The sequence below is a fragment of the Battus philenor genome, unplaced genomic scaffold (genome assembly GCF_028537555.1).
Source record: "Battus philenor isolate CCGP_79_NKW_IND1 unplaced genomic scaffold, ilBatPhil1.0.hap1 SCAF_18, whole genome shotgun sequence".
NCBI classification, from domain to species: domain Eukaryota; kingdom Metazoa; phylum Arthropoda; class Insecta; order Lepidoptera; family Papilionidae; genus Battus; species Battus philenor.
The window spans coordinates 8,601,383-8,622,962 of NW_027181680.1; the positions used below are offsets into that span (position 1 = coordinate 8,601,383).

The 21,580-nt window shown below is 34.1% G+C and overlaps 2 protein-coding genes across 2 annotated transcripts in view; one reads left to right on the top strand and one right to left on the bottom strand.

Moving 5' to 3' along the window:
* Window positions 1-18,097, bottom strand: part of LOC137920148 (HEAT repeat-containing protein 5B) — a 34,518-nt gene extending 16,421 nt beyond the window's left edge. Inside the window, exons 1-21 of the mRNA XM_068763393.1 lie at window positions 17,936-18,097; window positions 17,138-17,267; window positions 15,986-16,197; window positions 14,912-15,059; window positions 13,990-14,207; window positions 13,101-13,198; window positions 12,137-12,300; window positions 11,545-11,678; window positions 11,167-11,317; window positions 9,325-9,456; window positions 8,949-9,099; window positions 7,125-7,313; window positions 6,177-6,295; window positions 5,429-5,565; window positions 4,702-4,886; window positions 3,639-3,733; window positions 2,946-3,106; window positions 2,592-2,766; window positions 1,723-1,989; window positions 889-1,078; window positions 393-550 (exon numbers count right to left, since the gene is read on the bottom strand). Of these exons, the coding sequence (XP_068619494.1) occupies window positions 393-550; window positions 889-1,078; window positions 1,723-1,989; window positions 2,592-2,766; window positions 2,946-3,106; window positions 3,639-3,733; window positions 4,702-4,886; window positions 5,429-5,565; window positions 6,177-6,295; window positions 7,125-7,313; window positions 8,949-9,099; window positions 9,325-9,456; window positions 11,167-11,317; window positions 11,545-11,678; window positions 12,137-12,300; window positions 13,101-13,198; window positions 13,990-14,207; window positions 14,912-15,059; window positions 15,986-16,197; window positions 17,138-17,263 (3,210 nt within the window). The 5' untranslated portion in view covers window positions 17,264-17,267; window positions 17,936-18,097. The remainder of the gene's footprint in view (window positions 1-392; window positions 551-888; window positions 1,079-1,722; window positions 1,990-2,591; window positions 2,767-2,945; window positions 3,107-3,638; window positions 3,734-4,701; window positions 4,887-5,428; window positions 5,566-6,176; window positions 6,296-7,124; window positions 7,314-8,948; window positions 9,100-9,324; window positions 9,457-11,166; window positions 11,318-11,544; window positions 11,679-12,136; window positions 12,301-13,100; window positions 13,199-13,989; window positions 14,208-14,911; window positions 15,060-15,985; window positions 16,198-17,137; window positions 17,268-17,935) is intronic.
* Window positions 18,098-19,028: 931 nt separating this feature from the next.
* On the top strand, window positions 19,029-20,833 carry Rcd-1 (Required for cell differentiation 1). Its single transcript, XM_068763463.1, has 2 exons — window positions 19,029-20,134; window positions 20,761-20,833. The coding sequence occupies exons 1-2, from the start codon at window positions 19,239-19,241 to the stop codon at window positions 20,774-20,776; spliced, it is 912 nt and encodes a 303-aa protein (XP_068619564.1). The 5' UTR covers window positions 19,029-19,238; the 3' UTR covers window positions 20,777-20,833.
* Window positions 20,834-21,580: the final 747 nt, after the last annotated feature.

The window sequence follows — 21,580 nt, forward strand, 5'->3', positions numbered from 1 at the left end:
CCCTAGTCTTAATAAGTCTGTGCAACCATGATTCAAATGCGATAGGTGAAACGACTCTCATAATATTACACCACATAACAATTTTTGGCATAAATTTTTCAAAATATTCATAACCTATAATGTTTTTGTTTTAAAATATATTGGTAATCTATTTATCAATAAAATATGAAAATATATAAACCAAAATTACTGGATGTAGCTCGAAGAATTACAAGTTTGAAGTCGCAGCAGGCTCGTGAAACCGACAGCTGTTGGAGCCGAAAAGCTTCTCTCGATGTGGACCGATATAGCCAAGATCATGGGAAGTCACAGAAGGCGGATAGCATTGTTGTATGTATCCACCGACTGACACGGTGATGGTAATAATGGTTCTAATAATTTAATATACTCACGCAAAGCTGTGGAACTAACGGGTGCAAGTTGATGTTGCGTGGTGAGAACATCTGCAGTTGCTGCAAGCAGCCAATACTCTCTGCGCGAGCGCCCCCTCCGCTGCACTCTTGCAGTGCGGCGCATGCGCATATGAACCGACTCACTGCACCGCCGCCAACTGCACAATTTATACATAAATTTAATGTGGCAAACTTAAAGTGTGATTACACCGATTTCAAAACTGATTATCACGATCATTTTTGAAATCTGTGTAAAATATTATTACAAGATAATATTAATCCACTAGGACAGATAATAAACTATTAATTTTAATATGTAGTAATCCGCATTTTGGAAACGCTTTACTATATTATCATTAGATTATTTATTATTTCTGAAACCATCGCCACCAAGTATGTCCTAATGAGTACTCGTAAGCATATATGTTTTTATTTATTAGTTTAGGGCTTATAGTAAAAACTATTATATAAATAAATGTTGTTTTAATTTTATCACCTTGCAACTCTGGTCCGACGACAGTGATCAAAGCGGACAACAAACGTCCAATGCTACGATGTAAATCTTCAAGAAATGGTGGTGAAGTGAAAAGTAGCTTCAATGCCAGGTTAAGAGTAGATTCCACGTGTCCACGGAACATGGGCCCTGACGCGTCTACAAGCACCGATAATGCATGCAGAGACCACACCTGTAAACAAAGTGTATATCAGATTATTGTACTAGTTTAAATGCTTTAAATATAATATTTATGACAAATTGAGATACTACTAATATATGAGTTATTATCAGTATTTTCTAATGTTTATCGCAGCCTACATAAAATAAAAAGCTAAATTGATAACAGCAAAATATTAATAGGTTTTTAAAATAGTGTATATCATTTGGCAGCAAGCTTTAAAGTTTTTACGTTTTTCCAAACACAAAGTTATATTTTTTCTATTGGAATGAAACAGGTCTATAACCTCTGGAAGTGGAATGAAACAGGCCTATAACTTCTGGAAGTACAACATCTCCAGAAACAGACTAACAAGTAACCTAAGTTTTTAAAACGCTTTCTTATTTGCACTATTTATGATTTCCGAGACCGTTCATTTTTTAAAAAAAGATTAAGGTCATAAACCGACCTATGGTTTCTTTTTATATATATACCAGGAATTACGGTATCCACTCAAATATGCTTTGTTAATAAATAGATGAGTTTCTGTAAGAAACAGTCAAATAGAATACAAAAATAGATATTTGTATTGAAACAAAAAATTCCTATAGAAAAGTGTATTTATTTTTATTAATGGACCGCATAGTTTCATAGTCGAAAGAGTTTCGTGTACTGACCTGCAATTCAACAGCAGCCGTGTCTTGCGCTAACGCTCGTAACACTGGTAGCGCTGCAGCGCTTGATGCAGCACCCCTGGCTCGCTGTACGGTGCCGACGGCGGCTGCTGCAGCCGCTCGAATGGAGCGATTAGCGGAGGTCCTTGCAAGCGCTATGACACGATCACTCAGTGCCTGGGAGTCAGCTTCAGTAACACATCCACACAAGCGACCGGCACACGACGCCGCCGCCGCGCGAACAGTACTACTATTCGCTGATAAGCCATTCTGCATAACAATATACCAAATTAGGAACACATCTTCAGATTAGCAAAAAATGGTAGACTAAGGTAATGTGGTACTACTTTTTGCCATCCACTTATAATGTGGACAGCAAATAGCTGTGTTAATGTCTTCGGAAGAAGCTGGATGAATGATGAAGCTTAAGAATAGTAATAATCCATAACTCCTGCATTTCAAGGAGATGAAGATGTATTATACATTATCAAGCGAGGCAATCACCTAAAGTAAATAGGAAAAAGTGTTGAGGTCTACATCAGTATAGTTCTACTATAAATTAAGAAATTAAAAAAAATAATAATTACAATGACCTACAAGACAAGCACAGCAAACAACGCACAGATGCTCGCAATATATCATCAGCATCATCATTTAAGCCATAGAATGTCCACTGCTGGACATAGGCTTTCCTCATAAAAGTTGCCTGCATCCAGATTCTCTGAGCAACCTTAGCAGTCTATTCTCCTTATGGGTGGAGAGGTCTTACACGGCGTTTACCTGGCAATGTTTGCTGGATAATTTTAATTTCACAGTGTAAATATAAATATTAAAGATATTAGAAGTAGGTGAAGTATAAAATAAAAACTTACAATAATCAAGTCTATTGCGATATTCTTTACCGCCTCCTGTCCCAAAGAGGTCTTCAATTCCGCCAGAGCACGCAGCGCAAGTAACAGAGCTGTGTAGACGTTGATCTGAATTGCCTCTTGACGAGCACCCTTTGACATCTTAATGCATTCGGCGAAATGTTCCAGCATCTGTTGCCTAAAACAAAGTTATTTTAACGGATGAAGTAGATTACTTGGCAAAAAGACGAATTTAATTAGATATACTTGATTATACAAATATTTTACACAAATTTAAAAGCTTAATTTTTGGTTTAAGGCATTTATAGAATACATCGATATTGGATGAGTACAATATATGAAAAGAGACTGGTATACCTATGTTTATTGGCCGCCCTGGAGAATATTTGCGGGAAAAGCATGACCGACGCGTCGATGACTGCGACGCCTAGCGGCTGTGCGCCCGGCACCAGGCGGTACAAGCAGCAAGGATCATGCTCCAATGCACCAGAACCGCTTGCACTGAGCGGTGAGATCAGCTGAAACACACCAAGTCTTTATTATTCAACCTTCCTCCCTTCTTCAGCGGCCTCGCCTTAAAATTAATACAATATACACATCGAACTTGATACAAAAAATTTAAATAAATACAGGTAATATTTATTAAAGAAGGCTCTAGGTCACCCAGAGATCAATGAAGCTGGGGTTATGCTGGGAGGTCACTACGAAATAAAATCAAAAATGAGATCCGTAGAAGAACTAAGGTTACTGATGTAGCTCGTGGAACTGGTCAACAGTGAGTCGAGTGATGGTCGTTAAATGGATGGTCGTTTCTCAAGCATTTATTCGATGCGGATATTCTCTTCTTTTTCAAAATAAGAACATGACTACAATGTATAAATAAACACTGACTACGCAATTTAAATCCCAGCAACATGCAAGCCATATAAAACCTGTAAATTAAATTTATCATAAGTTTAATTAAAAAGTGAAAGTGCACCTACTCGACGGTTATTGAGTATCAATTAATATGTGTATATTTTATTTTTATTATATTTTTATTATTGTTACCTGCTCTTCTATTTCAGCATGATCAGTATCGTAAATCCAGCTCTCTTCGCCCAGCAAAATAGTGTCTCGGGGATGCATTGCGTTTCTCAGCATGCCTTAAATAAAAAAAATTAACTCTCATAAATCTAACAACGTCACGTAAAGGTCTTCGGGCCTTATTGCCAAATTCACAATCTCTCACCTCGAAGAATACACCATGAAGTGAAACCCCAAACATTGTCTGTATGGGCTTTCTCTGCAAAATCTCATCGTGAATGAGGAGATTCGTAGACGAACGTAAATATATTCGAAGTCATAGATGGCATTCGGCAGGCCACGTAGCTGACAGAACAGATAGCTGCTGGGGTCTTAGGTCCAAAAGTGGAGATCGTAGAACAAAAAACACCGCATAGGAATGTAGTTCCTCCCACGAGGTACACAAACAATCTAGTTAGGATCATCGAAAAATACTGGAGGAATATCGCTTCAAGTCGGTCCTTTTGAACTTTTTTTTGGGAAGCTTAAGTTCAGAAATGGACGTCCTACGGTTAAAGTGAGATTTTTATGAATTATAACATCTGTCCAAATGCCATGACAGCAAAACTTTCTTCAGACTACTTTCCAATAGTTTCCCTCCATTTCTCATAATCTCTTTCCTTTATACTCTCACTCTAATACTTTGAAGTCTTATAGACTTCAGTTCAGAACATTTTACTACATATTTATAATAATACTTTTTGTTGAAAAAAAAATCAGTCTATAGATATAGCAAAACGGTGTATCTCGCCTCAGAAAAGCTGGGAAGCAAGGAGAACGAACTAGAACGTCATTCCATCGGACGAAGCGGCCAATACTCCACCGCCCCCCCCCCCACCACCACCACCACCACCACCACCACCGTCTCTCCGTGCGCATTCGTAAAGCGCAGTACATACTATTGAGAATGTGTAAATAACCATTCTTTTAGTTGTACACTACATGATATTATACTTTCTTTTTAATCATTTTGCTTTTCTTTGTTTTGTGTTCCTTATATATAATAGATCTAATATTACATGCGTTCTTTTATTTTTCAAGATTTTACCAGTTGCAACGTTAGCTCCACTGGGGTCCGCGGAGCCTGCTAGTTCTGCAGCCAGCAGTCGCAACAACGGAGCCGCAGGAGCTCCAGCACCGCCCAAAGCACCGCACGCCTGGTACAAACGAAGCCGTAGTAACGCCCCCGGGGCTTTCAAAGCACCACCATAGTTTCGGACCACGGTTCCCACACTGAATTGAAATAGGGAAACAAATGTATATTATAATCATTGTTAAATTTTATTATTGTTACAATTAGGCGATAAAATGTTGTGGATAAATGTTTATGAAAAGAATTTCAAGTGATAGAAGTGTAGGTATCCTTAGAAATATTTTTTAAAAACAGAAAGATTATTGTCAGAGAGACACTGTCTTAATTAGAATCGTTTTAAGGTGTGCGCTAATTTATAAAAGGATTGCCGTTTGTTAACGTTGTTTATTTCAATTTTAGGTGTTAAAATAAAAAAGTGATAAATAGTTTTTTTGTTTTTACCTTAGATTTAAATCGTTAATAAGTTTATTAGATAGTCCAAATTAAATACATCCTCGCCACGTTATTAAAGAATTTGAAGTATTTGAAAAGAAAGTAGTTTTGAAACAATAGAATGTGCATGCATAGTCAATTTCAAGTTCTTCGATGATCGAAGCAACTTGTCATGTGAGTCACATAAGAAAAGAAATCTTGATTTATGGTAAGCGAGATTTTAATAAGACAATAAAAAATTAAAACTCACTTGGTAAGAACGGCAATAGCACCATCGATGGGTTGCGTAAGCCTCTTCGCCGTATCTTCATTGTTAACAAGCGATGGACAGTGTATAAGCAAACTGTGTAACGCCGACAACGCTCCAGCACGACCTTCCAACGTCACCTGTGACAAAAAAAGTTAGATGTCCTGTCATATGATTTCATCATAACAATAAATATAAATGTATGTGTATTTAGCTCAGAATATTGGCAAGTTGGAGTAGTAGTAAGCAGGCAGGCTATATAGAAAGCAAAACAGCTGGCCGCAGGGGCATTAAAGTTTTAGAGAGGAGATCATGATTAGGAAAGCGGTGTAAGACGTCCACAAGGATATCTTTTTTGCTATGGTTGTCGGGAGAAACTGGATTCAGGCTAGTTCCAACCGGTCTTATTGAAAATCCATATAGGAAGCTAAAATCCAGCAGTGGACATTATACAACTAAATTGATAAAGAGCAATCATTGAGTGTTTTTAGCATCAATTTTAAAATTTTAATTTTTATACTTGGCCTAATGAGAGGCCTGAATTAGTTTTTGAAATTCGTCAAAATTATTAACATTTTTGTTTAGAAAATTAAAAAATTATTATTGTTCATAAAAAAAGCATTGTAAATCTATAGAAGAATCTTTAATCTGTCGGTGGACGTCATACAACTGAAATAAGGATGATGATACACATTGATATAAAGGAAATAAAAACATTATTTTCATTAATATTTTAGCGTTGAGTGATTACCTGCCAAGTAAAAGCATCTCCTCTGGCTTTCTCCGATTCCAATTCTTTAGTAGATCGTGGAAAGCTATTCCTCCACAGCAATAACATTCGCGGCAACAAGCCACGTACAACTGGAACACCTGCATTAAAGAAACACTTTCACTATAGAATTTATTTAAAATTCGTTATAAATCCTAATTTCTTTACGTCACTACTATTTTATTTATAAATAAAATAATCAATACATTTAGTCAATTGTAAACATAGCTCCAAATAACACTTTTTTTTATTTTAATTATCAAAAAAATTATGGCTGTAAAAAAGCACATGGGTTTATTGCCTGGCACTTACTTAAATTAATAAAACAGCACCTACACGCGTTATTGTGTTTCAGGTGCATACCATGAAGTTTCAGATATAAGTATGACATGTGTAATATTTAAGTACAATAGAACATTAAGTAAATAATAAGAATCACATGATCACCCAGGGTTATTTCCTGAATCATGTTCATAAAAACTTTCCAGGATAAGCTATCTGTACCAATTTTTATAGATAGAAATAAAGCACATCATGTAAGAGTTGCGTCCGACATTAATGTGATAATTCATCATCATTGCCGTTGGAAGTCCCCAACTGGATACAGGCTTCCCCCGTAGATCTCCAATAAGACTGGTTGGAAGTGGCCTGCATCCATCAACGCCCAATGACCTTCACTGCGCTCTTCGGTTCGGCGTTTCTACTCCACAACCTTAAGGCTCCAGCGGCCATCTGTTACGTATGTTATTGAACCTAACCACTGCCACTTTAATTTGCCGATAGACTGTGCAAAATAATTTGGTACTTTATTCATTTGTATGTTTAAACTTTATTGTCCGCTAAAATAACCGTAAAAAATACATCTAAAAGGAAATGTAAGAAGAAAGAATATATAGTAACTAAAAATCACACAATTTATATAAAACTTACCCAAGGTGCAAATGGCGCCGACAATCAGCCAGCCGGCGTTGGTTCTGGCGGCTGTCAAACGGCTGCTCTGACCGGCTGAACGCAGCAGCTGTTCCGCGGCGTTGAACGCGACTTTACCTCTGCCGTGCGGAACTCCGAGAGGGGAGAGACGAACTGCTCCAAGTATCGCAGCAAGTGCCGCTGAGTAACCTAGTTAACACCAAACGCCTTTTTAAGATTTTACCCACACAATTATAAACATCACAGAATTAGAAAAATTAGCAATGAACTGTTAGTAACAGAGCCTCGAGGAAGTACCACTGAACATTTACAATAGCGATTTATGTGGTAATTTTGAGTACATTATCAAGCTAATTATTCAACAATATAATTTTTAATATTTATTTATTCATTCATTGCCCTTTTAAAGCATTTTAAATGTATTTGATAGATTCCGGTCATTCAAAAATTGTTACTGACGGTAGTGTCGTCACAATATTTTTTATTAATAACTTTACATAAAGAGTTAATATTTAAATATGATTAATTAAATTGTTCCAATAGTACTCTTAAACACTTTTTAATATATTTACTTATAGCAAAAACAGATGTTCACAAATAATGGTATGAATGTTTTATAAGAGAACCCCTAAGTTGTATAAACAAAAACACCTGTGAAGATCTAGTCAAAGGAAGAACATAAAATATAGTTAACCGAAGCTCTACTATCTCAAATTACAGTTTATTTGTTATTAATTGCGCTCCTATATCCTCACTCTACTAGGCCTACTCTCTTCTCACTAAGGCCTATTACCTCATATTGAACGGCTCAAAAACTTTCAACATACTTGATAATATGTTTAAGCATATAAATTAAAATATAGATTAAGTTATACCCGAGCCTTGAAGTTAATGATGGACCAATTAGTCCTTAACTTAAAAGATCAATGCTTTATCACTAGATTGAATAAAAAAATAGATTGAGCTTCTCTCTGACCAGGAAGCGGTAAACCCTCTTAGATTTATTTTAAAACATACCATTATAATTTAAGCTCAATTTGATACCAGTTTTTGTCAAATTGGACTCTACTGGCATTTATAGTGTACATATTGGAAAAATGATCCAAAGTCGATAACAATATAACCAGTAATAACAATTTTATTGGTTTCCTTTTTTACTGGTCATCATATCCAGTATTTTGGAGATATCTGTTCACATATGCCTGAATAAACAGAACCACCCAATTATTGATCGTCTTTCTATTATAATGGCGCATAGCGTCAGTTCTTCAAATAACATTCGAAAATTGGGTCCCCGCGCCATGCTTGCTTTAGACTAACCAAATTTTATAGAGGTATTCAAAGAAAATATCTACCATTTCATAAATATTAACGGCACATCTTATTTTTTTTTCTCTATCTATTGTAAACCTGTGTATTCCCACAGAGGTCCATCGATCAGCAAGAGCATGGAATATCAAATAAGGTAGACCGACAACCTTTAAGGTGATTGTAAGACGCTGGATGCTGGCCGCTTCCAATCGATATTAAGAAAGGCTAATCTATTTTTCTAGGTTCTAGAGATTAATCTTCTTTTTCATTACTATTTCTCGTACTATCAATTTGCAAATCTTATTCGAAAATGCTACTGATCGCTAGGATTTTAGGAAGCGGTCATGGAACGCCAAGCACAGCGTAAGGTGTGAACACACTAGGTTGATAGACATTTAAAAAAAAATCTTGTAAAATCATCAGAAGACGCTCGATGCAAGCCGTTTGAAATACTGTGGGAGAAGCCCATATCCAGCATGGGATGTCCTGCAGATGAAGTAATAAATGACATACCGGATATGTGATGAGGAGTGGGACGTGCAGCGTCCAGCGCATCTACGCAACGATCAAGAAGCGGAGCGATCTGAGCCGGCAGGGCTTCGCACACGCCCCGCAAGCACCGCGCTGCTGCCAACCGAGCCGCCACACAAGGATGCTGTAGCACCTACAGCAGAGATTTTCAGGCTTAATTTCTCAGAGATCACTTTCACACCACAAAATTTAACAGGTTCCATTGGACTGGCAGTAAATATGTATGGTTTTCAATATAATGGTACTAGGCATACATCTTTTTATTAATAATGGTTCAAATTTATTATGTATAGCGAAGGTAGTAATGAAATAGTTTTTAAATCAATATTTATTAAAATACAATAAAATAGACTCATACCGTAAAAACCGTGTCGATCATATTAAGAGACGTATCCGTAACCAGATTGTGAACAGACGTGCCCAATTGTTGCGCCAACTCCCCGGCCTCAGTCAATGCGCAAACCAGCAGGTGTTGACTGAACAATGTCTCCTGAAATGTCAATATATATTTTATTAACATACTTTCGACTTATTCACATGTAAATAATGTGATTAAAAATCGGGAAAAATTGGTTGAATATATTACTGCTTGGTTTCTGTTGTAGTTGATGCTATTAGACCAGGGGGGTTTTACAGCTTCATCGGAACTTTCGGACGGATTCCAGTTGTACGATGACGTTCGCACGTAGTAAACCGCTTAACCCGAGTAGAGCTGTATAGTAGTAATGTTGTGTATATGCCGGCTTGGGACAGCAGCGTTGACCACAAGTGAGCCTAGGATCCGGATTGAACCTCGGTTCGCCCTCACTGTTCGCGGTTACAGATCGGGCGGCCGCCACATAAGAATGAGTGTTGTGGTGTGGTGATTGTGAATAACACGATGTCCTGTGCAGAGTGTCGCAGGTGAAGTAGTCGCTGCTGCTGTGTGGTTAACGCTTGTAAGTGTTGTGAGGGTCTGCAGCGGATGTAAGAATATATTAATAGACACATACTGTATGAGGCATAAATAACAATACATTGGTTCTCACTTGAGCCTCAGCAAATACGATTGAAATCATCTATATTAGAAGTAATCATTAATATTAGTGACATGGGTTAAACTGACACCACTCTTAACTTGACTATCCTGTCAACCATATCACGGTGACAATATAGATTCTCATCCAACGTCATATTCAGGTGACAACTAAAGTTCTCATGCGGCCCGTCAGCCCTTACTTATGTGACTGCTTGGGGTAACATATCCTCATTCGAAAAAGGGTGTCCAGACATATTTAAAAGTACATTAAACTTGTCAACACCATAACTTCACCTGCAGAACCTGATACGAGATGTCCATGGCATCTCTTCTAAATTTCCAATAAGTCAATTCAAATTTCAAGTAGGTCAATAGGAGAGCATCTGAAGAAATGTAATTGTATACTTATGCCTCGCTTTAAGTCATTTTTTCGAAGTTTCGTCGCTGCTTTAATTAATACTAATTTTCACCTCGTTACATTTTCAAAATTGCGTGGTTTTAGATTCGAGTCTTTTTTTTCTAAAATATAGCAGTTTTGTTTCTTATTCCGCCTTGTCATCAAAACTCGGGAATTCTCTTTGTAACTTAAAATCCATGCAGTTTTATTTTCACTCTGTTTTGCTAATTTTAAAGTTCAGTTGCAATTAAGTAGTGTGTTGTAAAGTAGTGTATAAAGAAAAAAATGTAATTGTCTGTAATATGAAATAATACCAGCAAGTAATGTCGTTTCTGTCAACATATTTTAAAGAAAAACCGATTAATTTTCTCCGGAATTGCATATTTATATACCACATGGCAAAAGGTTGTTGATAATGAAGGTATATTGTTGATTACAAATAAAGGCTTCTTAAAAATACAGTAGTGTGAATTTTACTTAAGAATACTTAATTTTAAAGTTTTGTTTTTTGGTTACAAAAAAGGTAAACCTGGGAACGTGTCTTCGATCTTTACATGGATTTGCTATAGAAAATCGCAATACAATTTGCGTCGTGTTTTTTCGGAAGGTAATCACAACGCAAAGTGAGATATTACTGTAAATGCTTTCTGCGCTTAAATAGGTAGTCTGATAGAGATTTCATTGTAAACACATGTAGCAATCGAAATTATAAAATAAAACACTAATGAAACTATTTCTCTAGGTGTTCTTACATGAATATCCGACATGAAATTGAAAAGTTTCACCTGATTACAGTCCTTGGCATTTTCAGGATTAAAGTCGATGCTGTTCATCTGTTTGGAGACAATTTGTATAATCTCTCGACAGGCCGACGCTTGTGCCTTTTCACCGAGCATCTTCCCTAGAGTGTTACGCAGTATGTAGTTAATGCATTTTCTGTAATGTAAACATATTGTAACTATTTTTTTCGTTGTAAAAATATATGGAATTACAATGAATAATAAGTATTAAATTATATACAGATTGAATAAGGCTCAAGGTCACCCAAAGAACAATGGAGAGGGCTATACTCGAGGTCTAAGAATTGTTCATCTGAGGTGACAGTGGGCGGGGATACATCGTTCACGCAAACATTTGCAATCAAATATGTAAAAATATATTACCTAGAATAAACAGCATCCACATGGGAACTGGCAGCCTTTGGATTAGCAACTAAATCTAATACATGTGTAAGGAAAGTTGTCATGTTACGCTCCAACCACACGCCCCCCATGTTCTGAACGAAGATAACATATGCCTGAAACACAACATTCACTATAATTTAGTACACTATTCCATTTTTGTCACTTAGACATGAAATTTGTAAATTACTTTGTGACACACTTTACAAGTCAATGCCACTTATTACTTAAGTTTTAGTACCTTTAAAAAGAGAAAGTCAGAAAAAAAGACATACGAGGATGTACTAAGCAGGTTAGTTTTTTTAAAGTAAACTAAAAAGGTTGGAAAAAAAGTTTAAAATGTCGGAAATTAAAGCTGTTTTGTTTATTAAATTTTACAATTAATAAGATAAATTACATATATGTATTTTTTGTGGGTAAATGCTTATATAGCTTTAACTTTAGATATTTTATCAAAAATTGTTGAATAAATGTATATAAGTAAATCATAGACAAATCATTAAAAAAATGGTCATTGTGAATTTAGTTTTCTAATAGTTTACAAACTAACTGTAGTTATACTTTGATTACTTACATGCGTCACACAAACACGAACTTCTCTATTCACACCCGAACCGGATTTTATGATGTCGCCCTTCAAAAATGATGTACCGCCTCTTAAGAAGGCACTCATCAGCAGGTTTAAAGCTTCGTCCAAGGATACCACGTTTTTTTGTGGATCCTTTTTGCTTTGTTGAACTGAAAATATGTTCTTGATAAATAAATATTTCATAGTAAAGGTGGGATTTTAACATGGAATAAATATTCAAGAAAACATTAGCGACTATCGGATGAATAAAACTAAACTTTATCATTAACTAACTATACACTACTCAAGTTTACTAATCATATAAAACTAATAAATTAAATATAAACATGATAGCTTAACAACAAGCATTTAGTTTGTTAATTTATCAAGTTAGAATCACTTATAATGATCACTTTTATACGTCATAAACAGAATACTAAAAGATGCTCCACTATAATGAAAACTTTAAGTTAAAATACGTAACTCCAAGGGTTTTACACGCGTTCTGTTTAAAGTGAAGCCCACAACAAACGCAGTTGGTTTTTTGTGGTGATTTGTGGTGATGCTGATTTACTAAAAATCCTGTTCACTGCTATATAATTTTTTCACTTTCACATTTGATACACTTTTTATATTTGCATAGCATGGAGTTTATTGTCAAAGTGCCTAAAAGGACTTACTGATCTTATGGAGCTTAAATTAAGGTATAACTATTTTTTTATTGTTGAGTAACCCTCGTTAAACAAGGTATTCATATATATGGTATAAATATTAAAGTATTTATGCGTAAAATATGGAAGGATATTATTGGCTATGGTATACAAAAAGTGTAAATAAATAAATATATGACTATGCTTTGTCGGTAACAGTGGATTATTAACACAACAAATATTACATATAAAATTGTAATAATTCCAATATGTGTATGAAAAATTATTAATCCTCGAAAACAAATACCAACCAAGATTACCTGATTGAATGCCGATCTTCGTTTTACTACTCGTGGTAGTTACTTCTCCAGCTTGAGTGGTTGCGATAAGAGCACCTAAGAGTTCTGCTACAGCACACCTAGAGTAAAAAAATGCATTTGCAATATACAACATCAACTTAATATCTAATGTATATTTTTTCCTTTTATTGTAATTTATTCGGATGACACTATTTTTAATCGCTTATGTATATTACATATACAATATACATACACAATATACATTGATACTTAAAATAAGTACTTAAGGTGTAACAACACACAACACTTCGGAAACCCAAAAGGCTTTCGCTGGAGGAAGTGGTAGAAGAAACTTTGGCAATACTTTTATCTAGTATGATTTTGAGGTTGGCGTGCGCTGTGATCCCAGGATATCGAGGAGCGACATCTCAAGCTAAGGTCCCCTCTATATACACCCACCTTGTTTACGATTTTAAAAAACTGCAGTTTACCCATAAGAATAAATATAATTAACAAGATTTTTTGTGACATGACTTGTACAATTTTCCTAATTCTTATTTTGAAACTTAGCTATACTGCAACTAATTACAATTGGGAGCATACATAGTTCTTTGAACGCAAAAGTTGTGCTGGACATCTGCATATCGGACGCATTTACCAATGACAACAGCATTTTGAAGAATAGTTACAAAATTGATTATTATTTTCAATTTCAGTTTATATGTTTAGTACTTTTGGATTTGTATTTATAATAAATATAAATTGTTTTTCTTTTATAAATGCTTATGATAAAATAAACTTGTTACAACTGACGTTTTTTAAAGTTGTGGAACAGGTCCCCAAATTCTTTTCTAAGGTACATATCTATCGTGTAAAAAAGGGTTTGTAAGCTGTTCCGAGAAAGACTGACCGCAGGGCGTAGTCACTGGGGTGGGCGGCACGTAGGCAGGCGGCGGCAATCGCGTCCACATCAGCGGGCGCGAGGCGCAACAGCGGCAGCACTCGTCGCAGCGCATGCGCAGCTGCGGCGCGCACGGCAAACACTCGTTCACTCAGCAACGCAGTGCGAGAGGCACGAGAAATTTCACGCAACGCCGGCCCCGCTGCCGTTCCCATACCTATACAGATCTAAGAAACAAAAAAATATTAGAACAATATTATTTTAATGACCCAAGTAATTTATTTTAATATTTTAATCTTAGTGTTAAGCCGTAGTTAACGATCGGGCAGTATCACTCTGTGTGAAAAACATAATCATGCCTCTGATCAAAAATAGAAGAAAAAAATCTGAATGACACTAGCACATATTAAGACAAAAATATATTTAGGAATAACTTGAAACTCCGTTTTAATTTACTTAAACCAGTCTTTTAGAGACTTTTTTTCTCAGAGAACACTAAAAACTTAACTTGTCTATTAAATGTCCAACTATCTTTCTTTCATATACCCAAAAATCGACAAAAATGTGAAGATAAATCCTAAGTATGGTATTTTTGATTTGATAAGGTTACGTCAAAAATTATCTGCCTACATTGATAGGTGAAGTCAAATCAACGGCTGATACATTTTTGTGGACCCCCCTTACGAATTGTGAACCCGCATTGTTTTGTACTCGTAGAGATCAGAGAAAAAATAAATTCTTAGAACTACCATATCAACAACCCAATGAATTGTTTTCAATATTTTCAACTTTGAATCCTTAGCTTCTGTAATACTCCAGGTGAACTTCTAGGCATACTTAGAAGACTCAATGAGAGCCTACAATGGTGTGGCAATAAAACAGTACTATTTTATATGTGCTGTAAATAATGTTAATATTTCAAAACATTTACCTTTTCCAATGTAATCATTATTTCCAACCTAGTCTGTGATTCGGAACTTTTCAGAGATCTCACCAAAGTAGCAACTGTCTCCTCATATGACCTGCCCATCATTCGTCCCAATTTTTCATACATACTTCCAAGACAACAAATAGCAGCTCTGCAAGGACACATGTAAAGTTACATAGAACGTACTGACAAACATTACTATTAGAGGCTTTCAACCTTTTATGGACTACCACACCTTTTTACAACAACAAAAAGCCATCCCCCTTTTTTATAAAATTTAATAAGTTTTTTATACAATGTTATTACCATATATAATATATACCACATATAAATACTTCCTAATATTGTAGGCAGCTACAATATTAGGAAGTATTTGTTAAGGCCTCTTATCCTTTATTTTACCGAGAGTTCGACAGTTTGAGCTTGCGATTTATTAGTCCCTGATTATCAAAATTAATATTTAAGACTTCTATGCAGATAAAATCTATATTAAGAACTGTTTTTGTGATAAGGTTTAGAAAGACGCCATTCAAGTGATGGTACCTAACATAATAAACAGATGACATCAACATGTTTTTTTTTCTCATGAAGTATTCCTTTATTAAATTATAGAATATACATAGGTAATTCTTTTAACAAAAGAAAGAGTGTTGGTTCCATCACAGGAAAGACACATATAGTACATAAATTATTAAAAAATATTATTTTAAGACCTAACAAAGGCAGCAAAGTAGTTAATTATGTACTGAATATGAAGCTTAAAAAATTAAAGTTTTAAATAGTGCCTATATAAAAGCAAACATTAATCCTTTGCACTCCAAAGGCTTTGCTATGGAGGCAATACAAATGATTTTAAATTTTCAACAAAAGAATAAAATCTTTGATTTTATAATTCTGTTTTTTTTTTAACACAAAAACTTTTCTTTTAATGTTATTTTTCTCTAATATCTCTAGGAGTTACCCATAATATAAATGAATAAAACTTTGAGTGTAAAGCAATAGTATATAAGAAGTATACATTACATTCAATACACTATATTATAATAGTAGTCAAATGGTAATTCTTAATACACTTACAGTCTAGTGGGTAGATATGAAGGAGAATCATCTTTCACTTTTATGATATCATTGCATTTATTAACTGTATCAAAAAGTAGGAATGTATCGCCAACAGAGAACAGAGTTGCCAAGCATCTTGCAAGCAATCGACGAGCCGGTGGACCAAGTGTTTCTCTGAGTAGATTAACAAGCTGAGCTACTAATTTTTGTTGGCAGCTCTTGATGTCAGACTAGAAAACGAAATTATTAAGCTGTTGTTAACAATAAATATATATCAATGAATTAATGATCAAATCACAAATGAGGCCATCAAAAGACAATTGCAAACAATCAACATAATCTATGGTTTTGGAGTAGAGACAATGAACAGACAATCACAGCATAAAATGCATGTACATTATTGACCTTTTTTAAGTTGTCTAAAATTACTGGATGCATGCCTCTTTAAACCTCTAATATTGGAGATATATGAAGGAAGCTTCTGCCCAGCAGTGTATATCCTATGTCTTACATGATAATGATGTTATCTTATAATAACTACATTTCATAATTGCAAGCAATAATTGTCTCTGGAAGCCTCCTAACTCAATGAAAATACTTTTCTTTTGCTGAAGGCTGTCTCTATCCATGTTAGCCATACATATTGCATAGCATATTTATCCTCCAATTGAACTACTCCCTGAATTCTTTTATTAAAAAGGCAAGGGTAAGTTACCAGGTTAATGACATATATCATGTTACTAAACAAAAACACATAGTGAGGCAGAAGTATATTAAGTTATTCCTCAGGAATCTTTTTTGGGCTCTAAACTCATTTTCTACATCTATTTATCTACACCACTGATGTATGTAACTGCAAAGGAACCTAACACTAAACACTTAACAAAAACAAATTTACAATTTAGGCATTTAATAGATTATAGTTGACAATACATTCATTACAGTACAACTGTTATAATCATCCAATAAATAATAAATTTACTTAAACCAAAATGCTACAACATATAATCCATCAAAAACCTTTTGATGAGACATAACATCATGAATATTATATTACTAAATTCTTTGTAATCCATCAACCCTAAATATTAGACAAAATCACCACTTGCCATATGTATTGCATTATATGAAATTTTCAACATTTTTTTTCAATATAACATTAGACCATACCTTATGTGCTGCAACTAAAACTTTATCTAGAAAACGTAGCCATTCAAAAATAAAATGAGGTTTCTTGTCATCTGGTAACTGCTGGAGCGCAGTTTCATTCAAAGTCAGTGAGTGAGATACTTCCATGTTGCTAAAACATATTTTCTTATACAATAATAATATTTATATTTTCTTATACAATATACTTTGAAAATAAACAAGTAACTTAATATTTTATAAAATGTATAATTTGCCTCAAAGTCCTCATCGGAAATTGTTTGAAACTTAGTCAAAATTTATTAATTATAATTTATAATGTTCAATGCTTGAACAATTTGAATAACCCAATATGTATATATAGGAGATTTCTATTTAAGTACTGACTTATCACAATCATTTTAAACTTAGATACTTAGAATTTTGGTAGGTATATTCCTTCTTCCAAGTAGAGTATAGCTAAGAACTAATTTTACAAAATTCCACCTGCAAAGGAGCTGTTAAAATACTGTAAAGACTTAAGGCTATGTAAAATGCCTGCATTATGCTACTTCAAACTTAGTGAAGCTATAAATGACATGACCTTTTGATGAAAAATTTTTTTCTTAAGAACTGCGAAATCTTATAACAAAATACAGGTGAAATTCAAATTCACAAACAATCCAAATCAAGTTCGGTTTATATAAACAATGGCGTCATACATGAAATGAATCAATGTACGTTTGATGGAAGAATGTTAGAATATAAGGTATAATAAAAGACGTTAGAATACTTGATATAGATTAACGATAAGAGGAAATAAATGGTAATTGTGTAGCAAACCTAGTTTCCACTGGAATAATATCCGATAATATTATTGATATTACAGATTTTTACCAAAAATAATTATATCATTTCATCACAGTTAGATAGTAATTGCTGCGTATGGGTACTACATAAAAGATACGACAAATTGGGTTAATGTAACAACTTTTGAAATAAATATTGAGCACCGAACGAAAACGAAAATTAATAATTGATCGATTTGACAATTACGAAATTGACATTTGAATATTATAGCCGTCTTACATTTCTAAACAATAATTCCCTAATCTTGATAGTACTTTATTTTTTTTAATATCTACTTCATTATTTTATTTATTTCTTAATTTACAACTATAAGAAGGCAGATTATTTTAATATGATTTAAAATATAATTAATTTTAGTACTCATAATATCATAATAAATTGCAGAGGCGATAAATAAGGTAAAAAAAACTGGAAAAAAAATAACGTAGGTTTTGACCGCAAAAATTTACTATTATAGATAAATTAAATTATATTTTACGTTATAATTCGTTTTCGAAATAAACAGGATGTTGCTTAGTGACCCACCATAACGTCTAATGTTCAAACAGAAATCAGCACAAATAATTGGCTAATATTTCAGCATAAGCTATTTTCTGTCATTTTCGAAAAAATAAAAAATTTTAATAATTCATATTATTACTTTAAAATAAAATTATTATATGTAACACAAGGTTAAAAAGTATTTTAACATATTTTCTAAAAAGATGGTAGCAATAATATTTATACTTGTGGGCGTTATTTCGGTTTTTACCATTAAAAGTAAGTTAATTTTAAACAAAAAATCAGAAGCGTTAGATCAATTTTTCAAGTGGAATCAAGGAAACGTATTTTACTTAACTATGTTACATTCTTAGTTGAAAATGATATTAGGTTTATATTAAATTTTAGTGTGTAAATTAACTAAATGTATATGTAACAATAAACATTTTTATGTTGAACAATTATTTGGTGGTATAATAATTTATCTTAGAGTGATGACATTTTTAATTTTTTGTTAAATTTTACGCATACTATTTTAAAATCATTCTTTAAATAATCTGTGCTGTTGTCTTTGAATGCAAACCTGTGCGTCTATGATTACTTAGGAGTGCTCGCGTGTGATTTTTATTAATTACCTGTTGTATACACTTAAAATCAACTTTAATTTTCTTTAATTGCTAAAGAAAAAGAAAGTGTCCATTGAAACACTAACCCCTGCTGGATTGGCTAATCGTTACCAGTTGTATCATGCTAAAAGAAATTATGTTTAAAAAAAATTGCAGGGTATACACAATAAATGAATAACATGAGTGCACAACAAAGCCCGGCTCAAACAAATATGCAAGCGGCGGTCGATAGGGAGAAAGTATATACTTGGATTTTGGAGTTGTGTAACCCGGAGACTCGTGAAAATGCTTTACTGGAACTGAGTAAGAAAAGGGAGGTCGTACAGGACCTAGCTCCTATGCTATGGCATAGTTTTGGAACTATTGCCGCTTTATTACAAGAAATCACTAATATTTATGTTGCTATGATACCTCCAACTCTCACAGCCCATCAAAGCAATCGTGTCTGTAATGCTTTAGCCTTGATGCAATGTGTAGCTTCTCATCCAGAAACAAGGTCTGCTTTTCTTCAAGCTCACGTGCCATTGTTCCTGTATCCTTTTCTTCACACAGTGTCTAAAACTCGCCCTTTTGAATATCTGCGTTTGACCAGTTTAGGTGTGATAGGAGCTTTAGTGAAAACTGATGAGCAGGAAGTGATCACTTTCCTGCTGACAACTGAAATCATACCGCTTTGTTTACGTATCATGGAAAATGGTTCTGAGCTCTCCAAAACAGTGGCCACATTCATACTTCAAAAAATTTTATTGGACGACAGTGGCCTATGTTACATTTGCCAAACTTATGACAGATTCTCTCATGTAGCCATGATTCTTGGTAAAATGGTGCTGTCTCTTGCAAAGGATCCATCGGCTCGATTATTAAAACATGTTGTTCGTTGTTACCTTCGTTTATCTGATAATCCAAGAGCAAGAGAAGCATTAAGGCAGTGTCTTCCAGATCAGCTGCGTGATGCCACATTTACTGCATGTTTGCAAGAAGACAATTCCACTAAACATTGGTTGGCACAACTTATAAAGAACTTGGAAGCTCAGCCTCCACCTGCAAGCCCTGCTCAACAGAACATGTGAGCATCAAATAAAGAAGCCATATTTGCAAATCTATTGAAATTTATTTTGATAAATCTTTAAACATTTACATCATGTAGTTTAAATTTTACATTATTACCAAACTTCTTGAGATTCTCATGAAAGTGTGCTCTGCAATCTATTTGCAATGGTTTTGTGGTCTACAAAGATTTGTTGCTCTGAAGTGTTAGTAATTTCTACAAATCGACAATTAAAATGAATCATTATTTTTTTTTGTTATATTTTATGTTAAGGAGTACTGTTAATCCCTTCTTTCATTGACTTCTGTTACATACCACCATATACTGTGACAATTTCAAAATTTACCATACAAACATATTAGAGGGACTGGAAAGTAATGTTGATTCTGTCAACATACATTACAGAAAAACTGGCTGATTTTTACTTTTCTGGCATTGATAATTTGTATACTAGATGCAAAAGGTTGTTGATAATGAAGGTGAATATATTGTTAATTAGAAATAAAAACTTGTTAAAAATGTAGTAGTGTGTGAATTTAACATCAGAAAGCGACATACTTTCTGGTTCTCCTAATATTTTGCTGAATGAAACTGTGTGAAGTATATTTCTATTGTCACATGTTTTAAATGTATTATTTTTTTAGGTACAAAACCCGATGAAAACATTTTGTATGCAGGTGTAGTGGACTGGAATAGAAATACACTTTTAAAAATGTTTATGTTTTATTGTTATTTCCTCTTGCACATAATTTAAAAATCTGTTCAAAGCATTCTAGATAAGTAGAACAATCATTATTTTTTGTTACAATATTAGAATAACACAAAGTACATAAGTATTAAATAAAAAATATGGGTCATATAAAGTACAATGTATTTTTAAAAGTCTGGTCCTCTAATGGGATATTTTGACAATGCCCAACGTCTTGCATTATAATGATTGATGTTGATTGGATTTTCAAATGTTCTAGCAGATTGAGGTCTATAAATGTCATCTATGCTATATTTCGTAGAAGTTGGAGAATTTTTCTGTTTAGCTCCTGTGCTGTCCAAAACTTGTGTACCACATGTCATTGTTTCGGTAAAATTATAACAAGCTTTATCTGCTTGACAGAACAAAAGAACATTTGAAGTATGGACATTCTTAGTATCAGGTTTTTGACCACACTTGCAATGGCGATTCCTTTGGCGAATGTTCGTTAAACAGTAATTGTTAGTAGTTAAAGGTCCTGAAATAATTGTGTTTAATGACCTGTCCACAAACTCTTTGTTGTACAAAGTTTCCCGAGTTTTATATTTATTAATAACGACTTTAGTCTTGCCCTTAGGTATGATATTATTCACAACTTTCCTTTTCTCTATCAAGACAGATCTTGTAGTGTTTTCAATGTTTTGGGTTTTTTTATTATGTGAAAAATATGACGCCGGTTGTGACGACTGCTCAAGAACAGGATTTACTATGTCACT